At 37.2% G+C, this 18,853-nt stretch overlaps 1 protein-coding gene across 1 annotated transcript; it reads right to left on the bottom strand.

The window, feature by feature from the left end:
* Positions 1-86: 86 nt before the first annotated feature.
* On the bottom strand, positions 87-14,854 carry Nmt (N-myristoyl transferase). Its single transcript, XM_019040253.2, has 10 exons — positions 14,607-14,854; positions 13,886-14,006; positions 11,398-11,729; positions 10,465-10,581; positions 8,260-8,430; positions 6,529-6,709; positions 5,527-5,644; positions 3,455-3,600; positions 2,468-2,605; positions 87-863 (listed from the first exon to the last, which is right to left on the bottom strand). Exons 1-10 carry the CDS (start codon positions 14,615-14,617, stop codon positions 843-845), a joined length of 1,356 nt encoding a protein of 451 aa, XP_018895798.1. The 5' UTR covers positions 14,618-14,854; the 3' UTR covers positions 87-842.
* Between the last annotated feature and the right edge of the window lie 3,999 nt (positions 14,855-18,853).

Genomic DNA, 18,853 nt, shown 5'->3' with positions numbered 1-18,853 from the left:
ACTTCCACAGAATTTTTGCGACAGAGCTATCAAGAAAAATTTGCACCCCTGGTCTGAAAGGATGAAGAAGCTTGCTAACTAAAATATGATACTTCATGAATATGTATTACCCTAGTAAAAATTAACAATATTGTAAAACTGATTAAATTATTGCAGACTTCGGAGATTAAGAGATACAACATAAATTAGCTTAGAAAATAATAAGATTTCATGCGTTAGGTGTGGAAAAAATCCAAGACAAAACTAAGGAGGAGCTTAAAGATTGATGTATCTATGATTGATTGAATTTTAAGCTTGCAACACTTCAAAAAATATTTGAACGGGATTATCATCCATAAAATTTATCTGTTTCCCTGTCACCTTGATATACCGTGATTCCCCAGATGAAAAAACGTAACTGCATTTCGATGTTGCCAAATATCGTTCACAAATCGTGTTCTTGTGAGGAAAGTGTTGGACGTTTCTGAATGAAAATAGTACTGACTTTTCTCCACGTCATGGGCAAAAATAAGCACAATTTTGGACGCATATTACAAAGTAATACTCATGAGAAAAATAATTATCAAAATTAACTTTGCAACCTCAGTATGAAGATACGTCACTTGGTCTAGGAAATAACAATACGTTGAATTGAAAAAATGGGGACGTTTTAAAGTTTCAAAGTAAGTTCATTGGGTACGAAACTACACAGTTCCCGAAGTGAACTTTGGAGGTAAAGTTCAACGTTTTTAATACTTAGTTTGATAAATACGGCGTTATTTCACGCAAAATCTGAAGTCTCTGAAGGCGGCAAGAATAAGCTTAATGAGTGCAACATCATCAAAAATTCTTCATCAAGTTGTTCATTGCAGCACTAAGCCAATCTGAAAATAAACAAACAAAAGTGCAATTACCAAAACGATGGCAGAAACCAGTTGTTCTTCATCTTTATAAACTATTCTCAGTAACTTATTTAAAGTCGAACTAAACCAAAAAGAGCAAGAATAAAATAGATCTAACAGTAAAGAATATAAAAAGAAAAAAAAGAAAGTATGAGCTGCTAAATGGTGAAAAAAAAGGGGAACCTTGTAATAGAATAAATTCTCTAGCTTACAAACTAGCAGCTTAAAAGCCAAGAAATTAAAAGTAGTCTGAAATCTGCCTTGAAAAAGGGACCAGGGCATTCCAACTAGTGTCAGCTTATAAATTTTTAGTTTGCAAGTGAGTTTTTTTCGCCTACTCTCGGATTATTCCCATTTTATTACTGCACTTTCAAAATTAAACTTTCTGCATGACAAGCTGCGAGTTCTAAAAAATCCTAACGTCTAGAGGTTCGAAAGTTTTGGTTGAAAGTTATTTCCTGGCTGATTTAGATTCTATACAAGCATCCTATACAGTAGAACCTTGCTATGTTGGAACCCGCTTAAGTCCGCAACCCTGCTCACTCAGTAGTCATGGCTCGGTCCCGTTTTTTCGCCCATTTACGCGATGCTAAAATGTCTGCCTACCACGGAATCAGCTAACTCAGAAAACCCTCTAACTCGTAAAAGTTTTTGGTCTCAAACTTGAAAAGGTTCCATAAAAAGTTCCACTAACTCAGAACTTTCCTTATCAGTCTCGCATCTTCATTGTTCCCATACCCATCCTCAAATTCGTTTCATCACGCTAAATGTGGGAGCTAAGTGACAGCGCCGCGCCCATCACCTCATGACATCAGCGCACCTTGTGTCCAGAGAAGTCATAAATAATTCGCTTCACTCGCACTCCTTTCGTTAGTCGGCTTCTGCGCAAGATAAGGATCGACAGAGCGAAGTGCAAACTCAAGCCGCGTTTTTCTAGGATTGGTGGTCGCTGGTCACCGCGTGCGTGTGAAGTGGGCGTGCAATTCATGTAGCTATGAATGACCACCTCATGATGAGACAATCGTGTTTGGGAGAAGTTTAACACTCGTCTTAACTTCACAGCTTCCTCGATCAATGTATTCCTCACAGTTTTAGGAGGCTTAAAAGTCAGAAGGATGACTGAAATACTACCTTCAGTTGCCTTTTTCAGCACGTAGAGCTTTTCATTTGGTGGTTTCGGAAGCAGCCATGAGCGCCCGACGGGTTGTTGCCACGTAGAGTTATTTTGTCGCGTATTCGGCATGAAATTCGAAATTGTGGAACAAAATAATACAAAGTTTAACTTGAAAACCCTGCTAAGTCGGAATGAATCCTTGGTCCCAATGCATTTCAACTTAGCAAGGTTCCACTGTAAATCTATGGCAACATTGTACATATTTGCATTTTTGTACAGTTTAAAACCCCTTTATAAATTTTTTGTAATCTTAAAAACAGAAATTTACTGACATTTTTTTTATACTGTTTTCAGTAAGAGAATTACATGAGTGCAAAATGCTAAAATACACAAAGAAAATTGGGTCTCGGTTCTTGGAAACTTCACCTGAACCTTTAAGGTATGTTTAAGCAGAAAATCCATAGCAGGTTACCTTGTTGGGCGCTATTGGTGGACATCTCCAGTTGTAAAGATAGTATTGTAGATTACCATCTCCGATTCCGAATTTGAGAGGCTCTAAGAATTCTTTATTTTCCATCAAATCTAGGGCATTGAAAACATCAAAACCATCCTGCAACAGTTAGGAATGATTCCTATTAATATTACGGTTGTCTGAACAACAACAAGCTTTTAAGAGAAAGAGTGAAAGCTTCGTGAATAGAAATAATAGTAATAAGATTGTAACGTTTTGAAAAATAACAACTTAAAAAATTTGAATTTCCCTTTTACAAGAATAACAAGTCTACACAACTCAAATTGCTCACTACAACAGTTTTGGTAAGCTTCTTAATCCAGCAATGTTTCTTCCTCGTCCTAGCTTTTTGCAAGTGTACAGAATAATTAATAATTAAACCAAAGCTTTGAGCTTGAGATTGCCATATTTTCATACCCCAGAAACTGTTACAGTAACGCTTGGTGTGCGATTTGGCTAGTTTTTTTCATAAATGAGAAGTTTGACTTTGTGCATGGAAAAATGTTAACATTTTGAATTGGAGTTAATCTCAATAATTTTTCTAAGTGTATCGTGCTCTCTGTGAATTTTTAATGAGAGAACATGCATCATAATACTTGACTTAGCAGCTTGTCTGATGGTTCTAATTGCAAAAAAAAAATACAAATTTCACTACGGTTCTACAAAAAACACGAAAATTTTGTAGTGATTTTCGAAGAAACATAGGATTTACATAGCACTGCTGCACACAGGCCTTCTAAATTTGTTCAGCCTTCCCATTTTTTCATGAGAGCAACCATGAGCAATTATGATTGCACGATTGGAAAGTTTCTACCCGCCTGTACTGTGGTAGCAAAATATAAAATTTCTAGTTTTAGCCCTGGTTCTGATATATCATGAGATTCATCCTGCAGATAAATAAAAAAGATGGCGATACTTAAAATACGACAAAAAAGATGAAGGACTTACATTTTTGGCAGCGATCAATGCATCTTGCATCAGATCAATCCAATTTGTTTTGTTAGAAACATTATAAAATGAGTAGGCAGCTTTAAGCGTACGGTGAACTGGATGGTGCATGACAGTTGAAGGCAGCGTGTAGAAACTAACCATGTCTGAAGAGGAAAAAAAGAAGGCAAAATGAAAATTATTTGTACAATGGCAAAGAGCCCTTTCCTTATGTGCCCTCAGAGATAATAGAAAGCAAGATTATCATGCTCTATTTGTAGGTTTTATTTGGTTTAAATTGTTGAAAGAAGAAAAGAGAAAGTAGTAGAAGAAGAAGAAAAGAGAGAAAAGTGCAAGAAGAAGGCGAAGAGAAGAAGAAAATAGAAAAGTACAAGAAGAAAAAGTAGAAAAAAATAGGAGAAAAGGAAGAAGAAAAAACAAAAGCGAAAGAAATATGAGAAGAAAAGAGAGAGAAGTGCAAGAAGAAGAAAAGAGAAAGAAACATGAGAAGAAAAGGGAAAGATGTACAAGTAGAAGAGACGAGAGGAAAAAGAATAGAGAGAGATGAAAATGAACAGAGGAACAAAAGGAACAAGAGATTGACATGAATGATCAGGAAAACAGAGAGTCATTATCTGCTCAATAAAAATTGAAACAAACCATTTCGTTTTTATTTTCCTTTCAAATTATGTCCATCATAAATAACCATTAATATAAGAATAGAAGGATTCCACCTTTTTCTATTTCACCCGAGGGGTTGCCAGATTGTGCGATAACTGTGAATATTTTACAAGGGTTTGAACAGGGGAAAGTGCTGAAAAAGCAACTTATCTGGCAACAGTAGAGTATGGGAGGTACGAGAGACTGCCTTCCTGGGAAAACCCATGATTTAGTCAGAAATGTCATTAAAACAAATTGGTTCCATTTGAAGCATCAAATGTATACTAGGGAAAGCTATTTTAAAATAAGAATTGTAAATGGACACAGATGCCACAAAAAAGGAAAAAATAAAGAGGAGAGAAAATGAAATGAGGACATAATTACTTCTCCAATCAGAGAGAATAAAACAAAAACATCAGAGATATTTATATAGAATGAAAGTATAAGAAAAAAACACAAGTAGACTCATAGCAATTTGGAAATTGAACTATACTATCGTTGAGCAGTTTTTAGACCCCTACGCCACTGATAAACTTCTTAGTCATATCCATGACGGCGTTTTAATGCTGTCTTGGATTTTGCAGCATGTTAAGTTGGGTTCACTGCCAAGTGTGATCTGCTAATTAGGTATAAAAAGGCCCAAACCGGTATAGATCTCACGGCTTGACTCCAACTTAATATTCCGATGCAAACTGCCTGAGCTGAACACTCTCCCCCTCAGTTTTGTACTGGTACGCATTAGAGTTCAAAAAATTTAATTTTGACTCTAATTTTAATTTTTGGAATTTTTTGGCTTTGTTTTCCCTGCGAAAAGGTGTGCACCCAGCACCATTTCTCCACCTTGTTACATACAGTTCAGACCACTTCTTAGTGTTTTTTTCACTTCTTAGGAAGTAAAGATGAACTTTTGCTACTTCAGCAAGTCAAATCGTGGAAATAGATCCATGGTTGTCACTTCCCTGCACCCGATGGGACATGTAAGTTTTTTAAGAAATGCTCGATCCCCACGATTGCTTCATCTTCACATGTTTATTAAAGTGCATATGATGGCAGGCTCCAGGAACAAGGTTCTGTGACAAAATCATTTTTGTCTTGAGAGTCTCCAAAATGTATACATCATATGATCAAATGTCCAACTACTAAGAAAAATGACTCGCGGAACAGGCGAAGCACGTCTAGAACGGCTAGTATAATATAGTATGTATCATACTAGATCATTGCCCTGGTAAATTACTCAATGAATGGAACGATCAATTATTAAAGTCACATTTAATTGAGAGGTTACTTCGGTCATGGGCTTTCCACTAGATTATTCAGATCAAAGTTTAGGACAGCTCTGATATCCACTTGTCCCAGAAAGACTTGCCTTCCATGCAAAAAAAAACAAAAGAAAAATCCACGAGAGAGGACGATCTAAATCTGAAATTTGGTACCTGTTATTTCTCCATCTGTCTCTACAATGTAGGCATCCACAATTCCAGGCTGAGGTAAGAACCAATGCTTGAATTCTTCCTCTGAGAAAACAGGTATTAGGTCAAACTTCTTTAGATACTGAAACATGACACAACAAAAAAATGGATTTACACGAATGATACTTTGAAAAACAAACAAGAAAAAAACGTGTAGAAATGAAGATAAAAAAAATTGAAAATGTTGCTCATTGGATGTATGTACCTAATAGATCGATCACAGGATAAGGGATTTCAAATCTTAGCGAAGAAATTGTCAGTAGAACAATTTTTGAGTTGGTTTAATCGATCAGAGTTTCAGTTACTGACAGGAACAACCCACTTTCCCAAACAATAGATTTTCATCAGTTTACTTAATTTTTGAGCTGATAAAGGGCATAAAATTGCATTATAATCGCGAAATTTCATTACCTGAATGTGGCAGATCAGAACTTTAACATATTCTTGTAATTCAGCATTATTGCATTTATTAAATTTGACTTAACAAGAATAGCCTAGATGCATGGAATAGCTTATTACAAACTTTTTATAAATTTACTTACAGATGCATTTTGTTATAAGCACCATCTTCAGGGTAGCAAATTATAAAGACAAAGAATATTAACAGAACACACTGAACGACCAGTTTCTAATTTGTTACCCTGAAGATGACACTCATGCCAAAATGCATTGGTATGTAAATTGATAAAAAGTTTGTAATAAACTATTTCATGCATTTAAGTACGCTATTCTTGTTAAGTCAACTTTAAAAGTTCCTTTTTTCAAAATAAGGTGCCTTTTCTGAACTACAAGCTTCAAACTACTATACCTTGAGTTTTGTTTGACACCTTCGGATTTTTTCGTAGCAAAATGTTCGAAAAAAAATTTCACTAAGCTTTGGTCTCAATAACTTAATTTTGAGCTTTAGATGACACTGGTCCCTTGACATTGATTACAAATAAGAAAATGAAAATAAAAAGGGCTCACCTCAGCTAACAATTTTTGACAGTTCGGTAAGTCTTTAAGAGTTAACTTTCGAAAACCTGGTGTTTTGGGAGCTTCAGGCAGTTTGTACAATTTTAAAGTTCTTTGCATTGTCATGTGTCTACTTAGGTGAGAAAATTTAACTTCTATTAGTTTCTTCGGATTCAAGGAACGATGCCAATACCTGAAACAGATCAGGAACTATGAAAACTCTAAGCCTTCTAGCAAGACTTATTAGACTGTTGTTTAACTTTTCTTAATAATATTAGAGATACTATATGATAACTTACTTTTTTCAATAATGATACCCTTAAGAACAATTTGAAGATATCCAATTCCTATTAAGTATCATTTTTGAAAATTTTCAGGTATAATTCGATGACTTCTACCAGAATCAAGAAATTTACATCAGACGTTTCCTAAGTTTTCCTGATAATTTACTTTTAGAAGAGAGAACAAAGCAGCACTGGAATTTGAAACTTCGTGGATACATTTATTCTTCTTAGTCTACAATAAATTCACAGAAATGTTAAAGGCATTAAGTTGTTTAGTTCTCTGTTAGAAAAATCAAACAAGAGCAAAACTTTGGTAACATCAAATGTAATTTCCCGGTAACTCTCGTAGAATCCCTCTGAATGCAAGCATCGTACTTTGAGAAACGTATAAAAAAATTAACTTATATAAGAAAAAACATTTCGAGTAGTTGGATCCAAATAAGTTTGAGTAACTTATCTTGAGTGTATCATCAACAGTGTAAGCAAGACCAACCCAGATTGGTATTAATTGAATGCATCAGATAACACCTCAAAATTCTTAGCAATTCGGTCATGTTCCGTATCTATGTTAGCTACAGAAAACTCAGTACGCATGCAAAAAAAGTTGTTGTTTTATCTTTGGCAGAATTTTGTCCTCCTACACAATGATTTTTGGCACAGTACAGTCACATTTTCCTCTTATAAAATATACACAATTACTCAATGCCAGCAAAATAGAACTGCATTTCTGTAACACTCATTAAATCCTCTTTTAAGGTGAGTCTTAAGCGTTAGTTCCAAAAAAGCCACCATGTCACACTGCTAAAATCTGGCTCCAAAATCAAAGATTATTTTAATAACACACCAAATATAATTGATTCTAAGACTCACACGTTCTAGCAGTATATGTCTAGAATATTTAAAACTGAAGACAAGCTTTGAAAGTTCCATAGTAAAGGCTAAAACTTGATCCCAGTTTCTTTAATAGGATGCCTGTAAGTGCAAGAGAGTTAGTTCACAGTGAGAGAGAGATATCTATAGCTTCTGAGAGAGATTACTTGTCATTGGCCACATCCAGGTCATTTTACTTAACCCTACTTTATTCTGGGATCAAGTTACAGAGCTTCAGAAATTTCAAATTACTTTTAAAGTCCTTTTCAATGTCAATAAGAAGAAGAGTGTTACAGCTACAACTTTAGACTTATCGATTTTAACAGAAATTCCTTTAATTTTTTGTGATAGCTCAAAGACTCTTGTAGTGCTATATGGAATCTAATAGCATAAATGGAAAATCAGAACACAGCGGTGGTGCCCTGTGCTTGGAAAAAATTCTCACTACGAACCACTGAAGATTCAGCTTAATAACTACTTGGATACTGCAAAGAGAAGTCATTAATTACAACTTTGTACGATCTTATGAGGTTGTAGTTTTAAATTAGTGTACAGCAATTTAAATTTGTGTAAATTTTGCATCCTTCACCTGCATGTTCCCACTGGTTTTGGTAAAACTACTCCAGCAGTATAAACAGCTTGAAAAATACCAGCCAAGTTCACTCTTCTTGTAATTTCTCTGATCAAAACAGGAGCAACCCTTTTGCTGCGAAGTTTTTTGTGAACACAGAGAAAATTGATTTCAACCATTTTTTGTGGTCTGGAAAAAAGTAAAAAATGATAAATAACAAGAATACTGGTAAGTAACACAACTTCCAAAAACTCATATGACATGAAAAAATTCAAAACTGAAATTGAGAGTTTGTGATTTTACAACTTCGATGAAAACTTCATAGGTACTTTCATGTAATGAGAACAACTAAAAAAAAAAAAATAATAAAATACTGATTCAGAAATCAAACTATCTTTGACTTTTATTTTTCACCTGATGCTGTCATTAATGTTTTCTTAATACTTTGCTCCAGTTTGTCAACTCCCAGTCCGCTGAAATAGTTCGCAATTTACAATCGAACTTCATTGTGCAATTAGAAACTACAATTTCTGACTCGTCCCATTGGTGAAAGCATTCATCTATAGGGGGAAACTGAAGTCACATACGCCATTTCTTAAGAGAGCCGGCAATAGAAGTTCCTAATTGCAAAATGTGGTCCAATGGACCATTAGACAAGGTACGAATTTAAGCAATCTAATACATGTTTCTTCACCAGAATTTCACGTAGAAGACGATTAGCGCAACAAATATTACTGAAACTAACTCCTAATGAAGATATTAATGTTTTTATTTCACATTGGTTACGAGGAATTTGAACTGCCCGCTCACAAGAAACTCAAAGCTCTAAGTGAGTCAAATCGTGCACTACAACAGTTTCAGCAAGCTTCTCGATCAAAAAATGTTGATTTGCCACCATGTGTTGTTCACACTATAAGCAATTTGCTATAGCAGAGCCAAAGCGTCAAAATTGAGGCTGCCAGATTTTTAAATGGCAGATACTGTCATGATAACGTTTGGTGCGCGATGTGAACCATGTAGAGCATTGAGTTTTCATGAGCGGGTGTTTTGAATTTACGCATTAAGAATCATTAAATATCTTCGTAAAGAGTTAATATCCGTAATTTTCGTTGTGCGCATCATTTTCTACGAGAAATTTTTGTTCAGAAGCATGTATCAGAATGCTGAAATCCGTACCTTGTCTAGTGGTCCATTGAGTGTTCACCTGGTCAATGAAAGTGCGTACACAAGAGCTGCTTTCAGAGCGTTCTCTAGCATTCAGCAAGACTTGACTGCCACAGTCTCTTCTCTTCCTAAAACTCTTTCAGGAGAGAGTACTCTTTTAATTATTTTTCCACCCACCATCGCAACCCTTCCACTGTAGACTCTTTTTGATTCCTCCTACAAGGAAACCGATTAGGTGTTGAAGTAAAGAGGTTAAGTAGTATGCTGCGATCTACGAGGAAATTCCAATATTATCTGATCTTTGGTTAATTTTTCTTCACCTGAGCTTGCAGGCGGCATAATTTGGCCAGCTTTGTTTTGAGCCTGAGAGACAACTCCCAGCCGTAAGACTTACTTTGCCAGCTGCATTTGAATGTTTAAATGCAAATGCAAGAAGGAGGACCACCACAAAAAAAAAAAGATCAATGCAAAGAGTTAGAAAAAGACAAACAAAATTGTGGAAAAAATTTCGCACATCTGTACTAACAAAATTCAAGTATTTGCAAGGTCAAAGAGAAATTAGCATTATCTGAGAAATGAAAGTCGAGACAACACTTTTAAACCTTGCGGAATAATCAGTTTACAGAATTCTGGTCAACTGGTGTAAAAGGGCTCATGTCAGATAAGTTGACTTTTGTATACTTTCGACTGTCATACGAAAAAAACAATTTTAGGGTTCGGGTAGCTGAGCACAATGGCAACACAGCTACATCATGGCTATCGGTCAATCCTTGATTGCTATTGAATAAGAACATGGTAGTCCATTGTAAATGGAAAGTAAACAACAGTCAACTAAACTGCAAGTTCTTAAAAAAACTTCATCCTCTAATTCTAGACAAAGCAGTCAACTATGTTACATGCTTACATTCAGTTTTTGAGCTAAATTTTCTTTCAGAAGTCTCAGCTCTGTATTGAAATCAGTTTTTGTTATAGAGAAACTTTAATCTTGATAAGTTCTGTTGATTCGGCAACATAGCAAAGTAAGAGAAGTTTGAAAAACAACAGAAAAATTTAACTTACACATCATAGACACTTAGAGTTGCAGGAATGGCACTAATGAAACCGACCAAACGTTTACTCTTCGTGACCCGAACTCCACAATGCCAGTCTTGTCGCCAACCAGGAGGCTGGAGAGCCCTAAGAGAATTGAAAAGACCAGTTAAAGAAGTGTGATAGCTGTTTACTTGAAGGTCTCGTAAAAGACTGTCCACAAAAAAAGTGCACTTTGGCGATTCAACTTTCTACTGAATTTAATTGTGGTAGGTCAGTAGCAAAACGTTTCTGCAGAGTGTCTGACCGATGTGCCTGACGTAAGATTATAGGAAAGAACCAAAACGTCCCTTAAAAGTTTAAAAACACTCTTTTAAACTGAGAAAAACCAGATGAAAATCTGACCTACCAGAGGCTGACAGTTGTGACGAGGTAACTGGGCCATGTCTTCAGCTAGGCTTCAGCCAATTAGCGAAGGTAGACATCCTTCTTTATTTACGCTATTACAGGCCACCAATAATATTGTTTCAAATAGGTCCAGATTATTGCGACTTCATAATCGATTTTCTCCGTCATTTTGAGTGAAAGAAAACCCGAAACAATTACAAGACGCTCGACTCATTCAGCACTTCATGAAAATTTATTTTTAAAAAAATGAGCGCCACTGATCCATTATCCTGAAAAATATTTCTCATAGGTTCTTAATCTCTCACTTCAGATCACTCTTTTTGTAAATCAGCACAATGGTTTTAGTATGCTTTGGCCTTTGGTTTAGAGCCACTGGATTCCTAACAAAGGCCTTTACCTTAAACAATTCAATCTGAAGACTTTCGTTCAATTTCAAGTTAGCTTTGAAAATTTTGGAAGATTTTATATCATTAGGTAATGCATTGGGTCTAGGTGTCTAATAATTCTGAAGGCAATAAAAACTAACACATCACAAGGGCAATGGAATTAACAAACCATTTCAAAAACTGCGATGGATAGTCAAATCGAAACATTGAGTCATCGTCCTCCACATAATTTTCATTCAGTAAAGTGTACAATTCTGCCAGCACTAATGGATCCTCTAGATTGAGTGTGTCCCACTGAAAACCGTCTGGTAACCCATACGGTTCCTGTCGAATATCTTCGTCCGTCTTATTGGCTTCTATCGGTTCATTGACAGTTATCTTCTCATCTATTTTTGGAACTGGCTGAGTGTTCCAAAAATGGAATTGTTTTTGCATTGCTTCTTCTGTAGTTTTGGCAGGTCTTTGTTGAAGGGAAATGGCTTCCATTGCTTTCCGGAGGTCCTGGAAAAATACAAAAAAAAATGTAATAAAGAATTTTTATATTCTTCTTGCCTCCTAATGCATTTCATTTTAATTCCTTCGCATATTCTATGCTGCCTGCATATTCTTGTAAATTTATATTCTTACTTCTTATAATTTTCTGTCTTCATAGTTGTTATTCTTCTCATAATGCTGTATGGATTTTTCCTGATTTGCCTTGGTTCGCTATCACTTTTTTTTTGTCTTATCGTGTAATTTCATTAAGTGGTTATGGAAATAAGGATGAGTTGGCCTTATTAGCTTGTCACTATTTTATATACTTAACTTTGTCTGGTTACTGGGATTTTCTGAATAAATACATAAATAAATGAAAAAGAAGTTGAACTTTCTGGTCCGAACACTATGCCATGATCAAAATTCCTTAACCTATCAGATTGTATATCATCAATTTTAACACAGCAAGGCAAAATAGACCACAAGACGGAAGCATCAAATCCTTCAGTACCTACGAAGAAAGGAAACAAGTCTGGAGTCCAAAATATCAATTTTCAGTTTTCAATGCTAAATCACTTCCTGATTCTCTCACAAACATTGAGTCTTATGTTTAAAACTCTTTTAAAAAATAAAAATGACGTTATAACATTTCAACTAAATTATTTTGAGGGGTGAGAACTGTATCGGTAAACTTTATCAGCGTTTATTTCAAATCCTCCAATTTTTGTCCTCAAACTCTAAATTGTTGCCAATTTGTTAATTTCTGGGTTGTGTTAATGATGCAGAACCTATGCTAGGGTAAAGACATTTTTTAATCTTTTCTTTTTTTCCCCCACCTTAAATAAAATTTGGCCTGACTCTGTCAAAACTGGTGATCAGGAGCAAACCTATCAGAAAAATTTGCTTTTACAGACACTGTAACTGCTGTGAGAGAAAGCAGCTGAGAAGAGTAATCTTACTCAAGACAGGGTAGAGTACCTATATATGGGAGAGTATTGCCATCTCTGTGCCGCTCTCTGATTGGTTCATCAGTTGTAGGCTATCGTGGAGCTCCCAAGTTGGCCCAATGTAAATAAACCAGACCTGCTGGAACACGTGTCATCGGCTGAGAAATGAATGATAATCACACTCAAAGGTTGATTTTCCGTAAAAATGTCCATGAAAGTTCCATCCGAACTCAGAAGTTGGATGTAAAAAATGTCTATCACATCCAAAATCACGTCTAGAACTTTGTCACCATCTTGTTTATTTACATCATGCCAAACTAGGAGCGGAGGGGCTGCTGTTTGTTTACATTGGGCCAACTATGGGGTCCATGATAGCCGACCAATCAGAGAGCAGCACACTTTTTCTGTAGTAATAGGATTAAAGTGAATCCAGGCTTGGAACTTCGCGATTTGGCCACAACGTCGTGTTGCTCAGAATAGCCGTACATATTTGCCAAAATAATAAAAACCGCAATACATATTAAAGATTGGGGATCCAGGGGATATAGCAACATACTTAAGGAACACTCAGTAAAAAAATCTTCTTAAATTTCCCATAAATTAAGTTGTAACTACAGCGGAAAGTAATTCCCATTGCGGCAATGGGAGAGAGAGAGACAGAACATGAAGGATTCGGTTGCGCGCTCGGCCGCCGCCAATGAGCTGAAAGTTTCAGCCGTACTTTCTCTGCGCTTGTAATTTTAATTTCCACATTTTTGGCTCAAAAAATCAAGCAAAAAATAATCTGTATCTTGTGGATCTGCTTTTTGTAATTTGAACAATATTATTTCAGTAATCGTCAAAAGAAAGTGAAATTTTCAATGGTGACTGGTGGCACTATCTCTAATCTTGAATTATCCTTAATCGAACCCTGGATTCACCTTAAGATGGCAATACTCTCCTGTATACAGATACACTAAGACAGGGTGCATCCATGAAATTCTCTAGTAGATCCAGAGATATTGATAGAAAACCTAACCAAACTTAATATCAATATATTTTTTCTAACTGATCTGAGGCAATTGCATTCGATAATGGATTTTCACCAGAGGAATCAACGAGCAACAAAGGAAAACTCTGACACTGACTATGTTTGGGAGTTTGGACTCTAAATCTGGATCAAAAAAAGGAGGCTGCCTAAGAAATAGCAATTATTTCTTCAATATAAATAATACCAAAACTAAGCATTTATCATACCCGAAAAGAAATGTTACGTGTCGTAACCTCGCTTCCATCGCCTGAAGCTTCTTCTTCGTTTGTCTCAGTCTTCTTCCGTCTGTTCCGCTTCTTAGTATTGTTACTATCTTTACTGGTATTACTGAAAAAAAACACAACGCTAGATTGATTGTTTTCACAAACAAATTGATCAAATAAGGGATGAATAGAGGAATCCTGTTGTCAGATAAGTACCTAATAATTTTGGACCTACTAATTTTGGTGGATGGTAGGCAATGCACTTTAAGTTACCAAGGTCAGACATCACAAACAGCAAAAGGTCAAAAAATGTTAATAAAATGAGAAACTTGAGGGGGAAAAACTTTTGGAGAAAAGCCGACTCAGGCACATTTTTAGGTTACGTTTGCGACTGTCAGGCTTACAGTAATTATTGCGATTTGTGCATATCGGAGAGAGTAGCAGATAGAGGAAAAAGCTCTTTAAGTTTCATCTCTGGGATTCAATTATGCAAAGAGTAGGTACAGTGAGTGTTCTGATAAAGTATAATAGTTAGCTCCGGAGTGGTTACAGCGGAATCTATGAGGACATGTGGTCGAGTTATCCATCTCTTAACGTAAAAGCTAGTGCTAATAGAAATACACACATCACTCCTGAACATAGACAAAACCTCCATGAGGTAGATAAAAGGAACGCCTAGACTCATTTCATGAGTATGTTCCATTAGGCCTTGAATAAGAATTACCTTTGCTGCATTGTGGGGAGGTAAATAAACCTGTCCTCAGTAGAAGAGGAAATTTATTTCCAACTTGCTGAGTATTTTCCACTGACGAGGGTATAAAAATTCTTGAGGTATTTAATATAGTATCTGATGGTATCATTCACTTCCCGCAAACCGGTTAGAATTTAGATAATTAGAGATTACACATGACAAGGGTTGATTGAATTGCACTGTGCCGATTCTGTGCTGTGCCGACTGTAGGGAAAGGGAAGGGGGGACGGGGGAGTATGCATGGACATGGGGGAGGTAGGGAGTGGATGTTTACTTTTTGCAGGCAAAGACCCCCTCGGAATGAGCAGGCAAGATGGCTGCGTGGCGCGACGGGAACTCGGGAACTCAGAGCAGTTCGAGCACTCTCTAACCAATACCTACTCTAACCCATCCTATCGTCTGCCGTCTCCCCACCTTATCCATCCACATAATCATGTTTCCAATAAGTAATGTAAAATGAATCAGTGAGTTCGGAAACACTCCAACTTGGGGTTTTTTTCGATTTTCACTTTTTTACGGTTTAGTAACACTTATGGATAAGTAGAAGCATCTGCACGCAAAAGGATATTTCGAAATTGCAATCGGAAGTGCTCGAAACGGCGACGGGAAAAGGGAAGAATCGAAGAATTTCATTGGAAATACCAATTTTTGGCCGATCAAGGGAAACGGGCGACTTATCCGATGCGGTTTTATTTTTTCGGTTCAGTATACCTTGTGCCAACAAGTTATATAAATATTCAAGCGTTATTCAGGTCAAAAAATATAATTTTTTCAGGGCAGACTATGAAAAATCAGTATCTGAAACTTGGTGCGTTAAAGTCTCTAGAGTACTTCTTGCGTCCTTTGGCACCAAAAAAGTTTTTCTTAAATTAACTTCTTCGCCCGCTGCGAAGTTTTAGGTGTTTCCTGAAAATTTTTTCTCCGAGTTGGTGTATTTTCGAACTCACTGATTCAAATATCATCTTAGGTACCTAATGCTATATTTATGCTCCCATATTTCACCCCTTGATGCCTGACTGGTAAAATTCACCACTTTTTGGATCGTTATGTACTTTTGTAGGTATAAGTTATCAAAAGCAGAAATGTGCAAAGATATTTTTTTAGCAAATTTTTCAAGAAATATGCTAAGGTGCCTCGTTACCTTTAACAGGATGTTTCCCAGAAGTTGTACCATTGTGCCACAAAAAAAAATTGATAAATTTGTGCGAATGCTGAGTTAAATTTTTAGCTTGATGGTTCATCTTCACATGGAAATATTTTTGGTAGAATTACAAATTCCACAATGAAAGTCTATAGCAACACAGCTAACTTAGCAAAAGCCCTCATATTTCTTGAAGTCAGGAGAGGGTAATATTCCCCCCCCCCCCTCCTCCTAACTAGTTCCCCCAATGCTCCTGAAAACATCTCTGCTGAGCGCAAAAACCCTCAAACTCATCCCTCATCATCTGGCATCCCCATGGCTCAGATATAAAATTGAAGCCCCCCCCCCCCCCCCTCATTTTCCATCAAAATTCAAAATGTAAGTAGGTACGTTTAGAATTTGATTTCAATGCCTCAGAACGCTGCGGGGCCCCCACACAAGCTTGTGATTTCTCCAGATATGCTAAAGATTTTCCCTCCTTAGGTAATCCTTAAATTATATCAGAAAAATGTCTTGCCAAAGAATTTTGAGAATTGCCCTGGTTAGTACTTGGTTTGAACTCTTTTAGAAATTTAATCCCGATCAAAAAGGTCAATTCCCTGAGCTGAGCAGTTTAATTTTTCTCCGAGAGTGAAATTTGTGCTTGGCGCCATTATGTGATGTGCAAAGAGTAGAGGAGAGGAGAGAGCAACAGAGTATAATCATGGAGTCCGAGCGAGCTTCATGCACGCTCCACCAGCTACTCCCGCTCTGTGATCGCCTGCTCATTCGTAGGGGGTCTTTGCCTGCAAAAACGCTCAATCGTAGGGAGTGATAACTGTAGAGCAAGGCGGATAAAAAAAGGTGGTCGCATTTCGAGTTGAGTCGCCATTTTAAAGACTGTGACGCACAGAGGGTACGATAAAGGTACTCTAGAAACGTCGGCACCCAATGCCGTGTGACGTCAAGACGGTACGAAATGCGACCACCACCATTTTTTATCCGCCTTGACTATAGGGTGGTGGCGGGCAGAGTTGCGAAATTTCATAAAAGATTCTAAAATGAAACACGATAAAACATGAAATTAAATTCACTTTTTGAAACTGTCTATTTTACATCCAGAGGCTTGTGAAACAGCTAAAGATATTGAAAAGTCATATATAATTCGTGTTCCCTACCCCCTTCCCTTCAAATCACATTTCAACGGTGTAAGTCGGCAATCACATAACTCGGTTTGCAACGTCGCAGACTTCCTGTCATAATTTATTTTTTAAACGGAAAACTACTCAACGGCAATTCCTTAAAACTGCCTCTGATTTTTCTTCTTTGTGCGAAGAAAATTCTGCAAAAGCTTCGAGGAATGATATCAATTTGTTCGCCTTTAAAAAATTAACATAGAGGCGGAGATTTTCAGACACCGTAAACGAGTTATGTGATTGCCGACTTACACCGTCGATTTATTTTTAATTCATTGCCTATTGTATTTTTTCATCAATTTGAACTGTTTGATGCCAGTAAAAGAATGGCAAGACAAATGAGCTATTATTCTATGCAGGCCCACCATATCCTATCTCCGGACCCTGGTACCAGTTTTAAGGCCCGGGCCCCCAGCACAGAGGGGGTCCGGGGGCCTCCCCTGGGAAATTTTTAAAATTTTAAATCTACTTGTATTGGACGCATTTTGAAGCTCCCATAACGGAGATTTTCCATCAATTTCTGCAGAATAATTACGCTTTTTTTTTACTTTTAGCACAAAATACTTTCGGATTGTTGCATTCAAAACACCTGGAAATTTTTTTCGGGAGGGGGGGGGGGCAGATGATACTATTTTCAATTCTAGGGTGGTCCAAGCCTCCCTGGACATGGTCCATGCCCTGGACTCCTCTTCCGTACGTCTATGGCAAGGAAGTTGAGCCATGGAACTCGTGGATGCCCAGACTGGAGACTCTTAGCATCCGACGACGGAAGAAAATGAAACACAGTTACTAATAAATATCAACTTATACTAAAATTGTTGAAAATAGATAGAAATCTTCAAAGCAGTAAGGAAAATTCCGCAGTGCCCCAGCATTTTTTAAAAATTTATTCACCTTTTGCGAAATTTTTATGGTAAATTTTTCACTTTTCCTTCCGAGACAAGGGTTACCTACATCTGAATTCGTAGTGGTTTTTCACCAGTGGCACGGGCCCCTCCAGGGCCCGCGGAACCAGGGACCCAGTACCCACCCCCCCCCCTTGTGGCGGGCCTGATCGCAGCTTCCACCAAATCGCAATTGCCCGGAAACTAGGACCGCACATCTTATCTGATGAAATCGTTCGCCTTTTAGACCGATTCTGGGGGATTAGGCTAGACTATAGTCGATGAGTCAACTGTTGGTCTAATTTCATTACGTGAACACAGAAGAAAAACGGGGTAAAAAAACATACTAATGTGTGATCAATTTTCAAGGACAATTCTGTAATTTCTCCTACGATTTTAAATAGATTAAAACGCGTAATATCCAAAATCCAAGCTCAGATTCAGATTCCTCGTGAAAAACTGATGCGATTTCATGCATCATATGTTAGAATAGCGTGAAGGAAAGAGGTTTAATGACGTATAAAAACACTAATGATGTGTGATCAATTTTCAAGGACAATTCTGTAATTTCTACTACGATTTTAAATAGATTAAAACGCGTAATATCCAAAATCTAAGCTCAGATTCGGAGTTCTCGTGAAAAATCGATGAGATTTCATGTATCATATGTTAGAATAGCGTGAAGGAAAAAGGTTTAACGACGCGTATAGATTCTGTCATACTGCCCCTTTGAACTACGCCGCCGCCTGTCGCCCGAGTGAAACCGAACGCGGGGAGGCGCCACTTAAAAGCGCCGGCTGAGCGTTCGGTTTCGTCCCGAGGAATTCCTCACCACGATAAATTCTTATTCTTCCTCCTCCGCTGACCCACTGAGCACTACCCATGTTGCCGCGTTGCATTCATATGCTCGAATCAGTATGCCTACGTTGCGTCTCTTTCCTCCACGCTACGCTCGGGTATGATCCATGAAATTGCATCGATTTTTAACGAGGAATCCGAATCTGAGCTTCGATTTTGGGT

Source organism: Bemisia tabaci, chromosome 7 (assembly GCF_918797505.1).
Source record: "Bemisia tabaci chromosome 7, PGI_BMITA_v3".
Lineage (NCBI taxonomy): Eukaryota > Metazoa > Arthropoda > Insecta > Hemiptera > Aleyrodidae > Bemisia > Bemisia tabaci.
This window is presented reverse-complemented; position numbering and strand designations above follow the sequence as displayed.

What these genes read in the sequence shown, in the direction of transcription:
- Nmt (XM_019040253.2), bottom strand. An exon ending in ACTCTAAGTGTCTATGATGT is followed by an intron (nt 8,431 to 10,464) that starts GTAAGTTAAATT and finishes ACTTTTTTCCAG; the next exon opens with ACCACAAAAAATGGTTGAAA. An exon ending in CACCAATAGCGCCCAACAAG is followed by an intron (nt 864 to 2,467) that starts GTAACCTGCTAT and finishes GTTTATTTTCAG; the next exon opens with ATTGGCTTAGTGCTGCAATG.